General features: G+C 57.6%; 1 protein-coding gene across 1 annotated transcript; it reads right to left on the bottom strand.

Moving 5' to 3' along the window:
• Positions 1 to 316: 316 nt before the first annotated feature.
• FMOD (fibromodulin) lies at positions 317 to 8110 on the bottom strand. The gene is made up of 3 exons (XM_030965911.1): positions 8019 to 8110; positions 3500 to 4510; positions 317 to 468 (listed from the first exon to the last, which is right to left on the bottom strand). The coding sequence occupies exons 2-3, from the start codon at positions 4494 to 4496 to the stop codon at positions 317 to 319; spliced, it is 1149 nt and encodes a 382-aa protein (XP_030821771.1). The 5' UTR covers positions 4497 to 4510; positions 8019 to 8110.
• Positions 8111 to 8756: the final 646 nt, after the last annotated feature.

Genomic DNA, 8756 nt, shown 5'->3' with positions numbered 1-8756 from the left:
GAGCTGGGATCTGAGCGCAAAAAGGGACAATTTCAGGAAAAGGGACACTCAGAGCCGGGATCTGAGTGCAAAAAGGGACAATTTCGGGAAAAGGGACACTCAGAGCCAGGATCTGAGTGCAAAAAGGGACAATTTCGGGAAAAGGGAAAAGGGACACTCAGAGCCGGGATCTGAGTGCATAAAGGGACAATTTTGGGAGAACCAGGAGCACGCCGCCGTGGCGCTGCCGCGAAGCTGAGTCGGGCGGAGAAGCGGGAATGAGGGGATCCCCCTGGGAACGTGTGGGGGACACAAGTCCTGAGCGGGGGCTCCGAGGTCAGATCTCGATGACGGTGGCGCGGCGCAGGCACAGCGGCGCGTCCGGGGGCACCGCGTTGCGTTTGATGGCGTTGCCGTCCAGCCGCAGCACCTGCAGCCGCGAGTAGTTCATCACGTCCACCACGGAGCAGAAGCTGCTGATGGAGAACTCTGTAGGGGAGAGGAGGTGGTGAGGCCTCAGGGTTTGGGGTTTTTTTTTGGGGGGGGGTTTTTGGGGTTCTGTGGTGGTTTAGGGTGTGGGTTTGGGGTTGGTGTTAGGCGGTGGTGAGCTCTGTTCACAGAGAGAAAATAATTCCTGCTCTAGTGGGGAGCAAGGAGAAATGATCGAAATTTCAGCCCCAAGAGCAGAAACGACGTGGAAGAAGAGAGAGAAAGATGGATGGGACTTCATGGGCTAAAGCTGTAATTGGACAATTAACTGCAATATGCAAATGGACCAAAACTAATAAAAGTGAGAGACCTCGTGAGTGGTTGTGCATTTTGTGGCTATTTTGGGTTCCTCTTGGGTTCATTTTGTGACCATTTTGGGTTCACCTTGGGAGTGCATTTTGTGGCCATTTTGGGTTCATATTGGGTTCATTATGTGGCCATTTTGGGCCCACCTTGGTTCCATTTTGTGACCATTTTGAGTCATATTGGGTTCATTTTGTGACCATTTGGGTTCATTTTATGACCATTTTGGGTTCATTTTGGGACCATTTTTGGTCCATCTTGGTTCATTTTGGGACCATTTTGGTCCATCTTGGTTCATTTTGTGACCATTTTGGTTCATCTTGGGTTCATTTTGTGACCATTTGGGTTCATTTTATGACCATCTTAAGTTCATTTTGGGACCATTTTGGTCCATTTTGGTTCATCTTGGGTGCAGCCCTGGCTGGGCTCTGGTGCTGCCCAAGGTGGATCCATGGAGGAGATCCTTTTAACAAATCCCTGCTTTATTCTTTAGCTCTGTCTGGCCTCTGTTCTAGCTCAGCCTTCTCTGTGGACCTGAATTTTCCAAAGTGGATTTTCAGCGGGAAATTCTCTGTTCTGAGGGATCCACCTCTGAGAGCTGCTTTGTGTTGAGGCAGGCAGGGGGGAAAAAACGGGAGCAGCCCAAATTCTCTGATTTTTCCTGCGGATTTGGACTCAACCCCTCGAGCCACAAGAGTTCCTGGTGCTCCTGGCTGCAGCCAGGAGGAGCAGGAGGGTTTGGAATCTTCCCTGCCCAGCCGGGATGGGGCGCTCGGAGGGTGGAGTCGGACAGAAAACTTTGCTTTCCATCAGGATTTGCTTTGCCAGCCTTTTTTTTTGGAGGCTTCCTGTGCTGCAGCCTCCATGCCCTGACCCCTCTGGCCACCTTGGGACCCTCGAGCAGCGTGTCCAGGAGTGGGGATGTCCCTGTCCCCATCCCAGCCATCCCCTCTGCGCCCCTCCGCTGCCAGCGCCAGGCAGGGAAATTCCAGCCCAGCCCAGCGCAGGAAGCGGGAGATGGAACAAACTCCAAAATACATTTTTTGGGGTTTGTTTTTTTTTTTTCCGCGCAGGATTTGAGCCTAGAGGGCAGCAGAGCTCCACGCCAGGTTGCTGCTGGAAAAGGCAGCGGGATGCTGGGGGGGAGCGCTGGGATTTGGGGGCTGCACCCACAGAGGGGACCCCCGGTGGGGCGGAGGGGTAGGACCGCGGTCCGGATGCTCCAAAGGGGTTCGGAGCCGCATCCCCGATGTTGGGGGGGCTGTGAAGGTCAGCAGGGCCCGCAGAGGAGGAGGAGGAGGAGGAGGAGGAGGAGCCGGCGGCGGCTCCGCGGCGTTTGTGGGCAGACGGCGGCAGCTCCGGTTTGGAAAGCAAACATTTGGAATCTGTTCCCGTGTCTGTGCTGCTGGCAGCTCCCCGCTGCGGGGTTCTGTGTTTTCCCTGCAACAGCTGATGGCTGCACCGACACCTTCCCACCCCCGTTCCCATTCTCATTCCCATCCCCATTCCTGTTCCCGTTCCCTATCCCCATCTCCATCTCCATTCCCATTCCTATACCTGTTCCTGTTCCTGTCCCCATTCCCATCCCAACCGTATTCCCATTCTCATTCCCATCCCCATTCCCATTCCTGTTCCCGTTCCCATTCCCAATCCCCATCCCCATTTCCATCCCCATTTCCCATCTCCATTCTATTCCCATCCCAACCCCGTTTCCATTCCATCCCCATCCCATTCCCATTCCCATCCCGTTCCCATTCCATTCCTGTCTCCATCCCCATCCCCATTTCTCGTCCCCATTTCCCATTCCCAATCCCATTCCCATTTCCCATCCTCATCCCGTTTCACACCCCAATTTCCCATCCCCATTTCCCATTTCCCATCCCCATCCCCGTTTCCCACCCCCATTTTCCATCCCCATTTCCCATCCCCATTTTCCATCCCCATCCCCATTTTCCATCCCCAGTTCCCATTCCCATCCCCATTTCCCACCCCATTTCCCATCCCATCCCTGCCCTCAGGTCCTGGCAGGTGAGGGGAGCAGGGCCGGTTTTTCCCGGGGGGTTTTGCTCGGGGTTGGTTTTTCCCAGCCCGTTTTTATAAACGCAGCCCCAGAGCAATCCTGCGATCCCCTGGTTTGTTCGTGTTGGGGGCGGAGGCAGCGCCGGGGCTGCCGGGGGAAGGACAGAGCCCTCAGCTGGGGCTGGGACACGCGGGGACTCTGGGGACACTCGTGGGGCTGTGCAGGGACACAGGGGCTGTGCTGGCCCTGGGCACCGGGCAATGGCTCTGTCCCCTGTGCTGGCACTGCAGAATGTCCCTGTCCCCTGTGCTGGCATTGGACAATGTCCCTGTCCCTTGTGCTATCACCGGGCAATGTCCCTGTCCCCTGGCTTTGGGGACCTCCCAGCTCTGCCCACTGCTGTGACCCCTCCCGACCCCTCCCCAGCTGGTTCATCCCCTGCTTTCCACCACCTCCAACCCCAGGAGATGCTCAGGCTCCTGGGAAACCCCAAATTCCAGCGCAAGGATCCCACAGGAACCCTCCAGCCTGGCACAGCTCCCACCCCTGCCTCGCTCAGGAACCCTCAGGAACCCCAAATTCCTGCTTAAACCACCACCCCAGGTAGTTCCTGTAGGTTCCCCACCACCCCAGGTGGTTCCTCTGGGTTCCTCACCACCCCAGGTGGTTCCTGTGGGTTCCCCACCCGCCTTCCCCACCCCTGCTCACCGTTGATCTGGTTCCCCTGCAGGTAGAGGTTCTCCAGGTTGGTGTTGACCCGTGGGATCTTCTGCAGCCGGTTGTAGGAGAGGTCCAGCTCCAGGATGCTGCTGCTGTTGAAGGTGTTGCTGGAGAGCCCTTGGTTGGTCAGGCTGTTGTGGGACATCCTCACGTACAGCAGCCTGGGGGACACCTGGAAATACTCATCAGGGATGGCGTTGATGTAGTTGTACTCCAGGTAGAGCTGCTCCAGCGACGCCGGCAGCCCGTCGGGGACCTTCCTGAGGTTGTTGTAGCTCAGGTCGGCCAGGATCAGCGACTTGAGCCCCTTGAGGGACGCGCCCATCTCGAAGATGAAGTTGTGGCTGAGGTAGAGCGCCGTGAGGTTCTCTAGCCCCTCCAGAGCGTTGGGAGGCACCTTGGAGATCTGGTTGTAGGAGAGGTGGAGCTCCCGCAGCGAGCGCGGCAGCGGGCTGGGCAGCCGGGTCAGGTTGTTGCTGTTCATGTAGAGCCTCTCCAACCGCTGCAGCTTCCCAAAAACCTTTTTCCCCATCTTCTCGCTGCTGATCTGGTTGTTGTGCAGCGCCAGCCACTCCAGCTCGGTGGCGTTGTCGAAGGCGCCCTCCTGGATGGAGGTGATGAGATTGTTCTGGAAATAAACGTACTTCATCCGCGAGGGCACGAAGGGCAGGTAGCGCAGGTTGCGCGTGTCACAGTACATGGCCGACGAGAAGTTGGGGGGACAGTCACACTCCTGGGGACACCGCCAGGGCGCCGCCTGCTGCGGCTCGGGCTCGGGCTCGGGCTCAGTGTCGGTGGCAGAGGGGTAGGAGTAGGCGTACGCGGGGCTCTCCTCCTCGTAGTAGGGCACGTAGTTGTAGGAGGAGGCGCGGGACTGCCGCAGGTAGTACTGGAGCCACGCCAGGTCCTCCTCCTCGTTGTACTGGCCCAGGGAGGACGCGCAGAGCCCGGCCAGGATGAGGATGAGGGTGGTGGCCCGAGGCATGGCGGTGGAGGGACCTGAGAGGGGACAAAGGCACGGGAGGATGAGGTGGGGAGGAAGGCAGGGCTGGAGGAGCAGGAGAGGAAGGAATCCTGCCCAAAAATCCCCGGCTGTGGACACTTCTCCTGGATGGAGTTGTGTGATCTCCCCACTTTTCACCTTGGAGAAAATTCCGGCCCTGGGTGGAGATTTGGGAGGAACTGGTGGAGATTTGGGAAAAACTTCCCTCCCAGTGGAAATTTGGGAGGAACTGGGTGAGATTTGGGAAAAACCTCCCTCCCAGCGGAAATCTGAGGAGGAACCTCCATCCCTGGTGGGGATTTCGGAGGAACTGGTGGAGATTTGGGAAAAACCTCCCTCCCAGTGGAAATTTAGGGGGAACCTCCATCCCTGGTGGAGATTTGGGAAAAGCTTCCCTCCCTGGTGGAGATCTGGGAGAAACCAGTGGAGATTTGGGAGGAACATTCATCCCAGTTGAAATTTGGGAGGAGCCTTAGTCCTCAGTGGAGATTTGGGGGAAATGGGTGGAGATTTGGAAGAAAACTCTCTCCCAGTGGGGATTTGGGAGGAACCTCCATTCCTGGTGGAGATTTGGGCCAAACCAGTGGAGATTTGAGAGAAACCTCCCACCCTGGAGGTGATCTGGGAGAAACAAGTGGAAAATTGGGAGAAACCTCCCACCCTGGAGGAGATCTGGGAGGAATCACTGTCCCAGTGGAGATTTGGGAGGAATGTCCACCCCAGTGGAGATGTGCTGGTGAGATCCTGATTTCTGGCAAATTCCATTCCAGTTTCTGGGCAAAGAACAGAGCCTGGGGACACATGGATTTTTCTGGGGTCACACGAGGTGCCCGGGGTTGGCTCTGCGTGGGAGGGAGGAGAAGGAATTTGGATCCCTTTGGAGAAGGGATTTGAATTCTCTGGCTGAGAGTGGAATCTGCCAGATCAGGGTGATTTTGGGAGCCTGAGGAGCCTTTTGAAGGAGCTCGAGGCATCTTTTGAAGGAGCTATTTATGCTCCACTCACTCGCTGGTGACAGGAATCGCTGTGGGTTTCATCCAGCTCTCCCTTCCCCCACAGAAACGCAGGATGCAGATCCTGGTAAACAAATCCTCATTTCGGAGCTGAAACCTCTTCCAAGCTCCCATTTCCCTGATCAGGGAGAGGGGACAACACCTGGTGATGATCCAGAGGAGAGCAGGGAATGAAGCAAACCCATCCCTGATCCCTGTGTCCTCCTCCTGCCATGGCCAGGTGGGGCTGGGAGTGGGAGGATTCCAGCTCTGGAGCCGTCCAGCCTCCTCATCCCGGGATAAATGAGCGCACGGGGTGTTCCTGCAGCCAGGCAGTTTGAAATCCCTCCAGGAATTTGGCTGCTGGGAGCGGGAGAGGATCCTACGTGGCTGGGAGGGTGTCACTGCCAGCTCTGCTCCGGCAGGGACAGCGGGGACAGCAGGGACAAGCAGGGACCAACAGGGACAGCAGGGACCAGTAGAGACCAGTAGGGACCAGCAAGGACAGCAGGGACCAGCAGAGGCCAGTAGGGACTAACAGGGACCAGTAGGGACCAGTAGGGACCAGTAGGGACTAACAGGGACCAGTAGGGACCAGTAGGGATCAACAGGGACCAGCAGGAACATCAGGGGACAGCAAGGACATCAGGGACATCAGGGACCAGCAGGGACAGGAGGGGCCAATAGGGACCAGTAGGAACCAGCAGGGACCAGCAGGAACTAACAGGGACCAGTAGGGACATCAGGGACCAGTAGGGATCAACAGAGACCAGTAGAAACCAGCAGGGAACAGCAGTGACCAACATGGACCAGTAGGAACCACTAAGAACCAGCAAGGACAGCAGGGACCAGCAGGGACAGCAGGGACAAGCAGGGTCCAGTGTCCCCTTTTTGCCATGCCAGGGGTGGCCCTGATGTCACCTGGTGACCCCTGGCCGTGTCCCCAGAAGGGCAGCAGGGAGGGGACGCCCGGCCTGGCGCCCACAGAGGGCACAGAGTGCCCTGCCCTGCCAGCCTGGCACGGGAAAAAAGAGGGACTGAGGGATCCAGGCTTGGCACGGGCTGGGTTTGTCCTTTTTCCCTGCTCTGTGTGCTCGGGATGGGATCCTGGGGGTGCTGAGTGCCACGGGGAGCTTGGCAGGGCCAGAGGAGTTCCTCCTCCTCCTCCTCCTCCTCCTGCTGCTGCTGCTCCAGGGCTCTGTGCCTGCTCTCATACCAGAGCCTGCAGCTTCTCCACCCTCTTGGCAGCCCCTTCTTGGGGGCCCCTTTGGGGCAAAACCCCATCCCTGGGGGCAAAACCCCATCCCTGGAGGCTTTTCCCCCATTCCTGGAGGAAAAACCCCATCCTTGGAGGAAAAACCCCATCCCTGGGGGCAAAACCCCTATCTCTGGGGAAAAATCCCCATATCTGGGGGCAAAAACCCCATCCCAGGGGCAAAACCCTATACATGTGGGTAAAATCCCCATCTCTGAGGGGAAAATCCCCATCCCTGGTGTCCCCTCACATTTCCCAGTGCCCCTTTCACCCCTCTGGTGACCCCAAATTCTGTCCCCAGCACCCCCTGCTGTCCCCCCATGGATTGTGGGGTTCTCTCCCCTCCCTGAGGCTTCACCCCTGGGTTTGGGGTCGGGTCTGGCCGTGACGTTCCCGTCCCCTCCTGGTGTCCCTGTCCTGTGCCAGGGGCTGCAACGGGGTCATGCCAAGGATTTGGGGCCATCCATTGCGTCATGGATGTGCTGCTGTGCCAGGCATGGAACCTGGGATGGGATCCATGGGATGGGATGGGATGGGATGGGATGGGATGGGATGGGATGGGATGGGATGGGATGGGATGGGATGGGATCCATGGGATGGGATGGGATCCATGGGATGGGATGGGATGGGAGGGATGGGATGGGATGGGATGGGGGGAGGGGGGATGGGATGGGATGGGATGGGATCCATGGGGTCTATGGGATGGGATCCATGGGATGGGATGGGGGTCACTGCCCAGCCTGGATGGACATCAGGGAAGGTTTCCAGATCCCAGAGAAGTGGGCATGGAGGTGGCAGAGGGGCAGGAGGGGAGATGGGTGGGATGGGAGAGGAGCAGCAGGAAAAGAGGGAAGGGAGAAGAACATCAAGAAAAGTGGGCAGGAGGGGAGATGATAGGAATGAGGAAAATGGGTGGGAAGGGAGAGGAGCAGCAGGAAAAGTGATCAGGAGGAGAGATGGGCATCAGGAGAAGTGGGCAGGGGAGAGAAGCAGCAGGAGAGGTGGGCACTGGGAGAAGTGGGTGGGAAGGGAGATGGGCACCAGCAGCAGTGGGCAGGAGGGGAAGTGCCTCTCCAGCATCTCCATCTCTCCAGCTGTGCCACCCCTGGCCCTGCCACGTGCAGCCAGGGCGCCTCGATGGAAATCACTCTTCCAAAAAAAAAAACAACAAAAACCCAAAAAACCCCCACAAACAAATAAAAAATAATTTTAAAAAACCCTTAAAAACCTGCCTGCAAAAGGCCGAGCTGGACTCACCGAGCTGCTCTTCTCCTCCTGTGCAAAGGCTGCTGCGGGCTGTGCCGTGGCACCGGCAGCATGGGAGGGGGGGAGGCTCCCGAGCCGCAGCGCCCGTGCCCGCCCCGGATCCCGAATCTTGCGCTGGCACGGCCCGGGCTCGGCGGGGATTCCGCGATTTTTTGTGGGGGATTTTGGGATTTTTCAGGGAGTGACCTCCCCGCCGCAGCTTTGCAGGAGAGACTGGCGAGCCCCTGGTGCTGCCTGGCGTTATAAATAACCTGCGATTTCTTTCCTCCCTCTCCCTCCTCTCTCTCTCTCTCTCCCCAGCCTTTTCTCTCAGGAGTGCTGGCACTTTCCAGGCTCCCTCTGCTTAACGATTTAGCGGGGTTGGGATGTTGTTTTTCAGGGCTCTCCTGCGTTTCTCATCAGGGAGCTGTGAGGAGGCCTCTGGCCAGGTTAGGGGATGTCAGGTTTTGAGGATGCTGGGGGGAAAAACGAGGAATTTTCCCTGAATTTTTTACACTTCCAGCAGGGGAGATGTGGGCCCTGCTCTGAGTGCTCCCCAGGAAGCCTCAGTTTGTGCAGTGCTGCCGTTAAATATTTGGGATAAACATTTCCAGGGACGATAAGGCAGCAGCATCCAAAGTAAATAAATTCCCTACCAAAGGGGCCGCTGTGACAGCGGGAATTTGTCTTCGGATTTGGCAGCCTGGGGTTGCCAAGCTGGCATTTCTGCAGGCTGGGAAAATCCACATG

This window comes from Camarhynchus parvulus, chromosome 26 (genome assembly GCF_901933205.1).
Source record: "Camarhynchus parvulus chromosome 26, STF_HiC, whole genome shotgun sequence".
In the NCBI taxonomy this organism is placed as follows: domain Eukaryota; kingdom Metazoa; phylum Chordata; class Aves; order Passeriformes; family Thraupidae; genus Camarhynchus; species Camarhynchus parvulus.
Note: the sequence above shows the minus strand (reverse complement) of the source record. Positions and strands in the feature narration are given on the sequence as shown.

Coding starts and splice junctions, on each gene's coding strand:
- FMOD (XM_030965911.1), bottom strand. CDS start 4,496: ATGCCTCGGGCCACCACCCTCATCCTCATCCTGGCCGGGCTCTGCGCG. Junction 469..3,499: donor GCAGGGGAACCAGATCAACG/GTGAGCAGGGGT, acceptor TCTCCCCTACAG/AGTTCTCCATCAGCAGCTTC.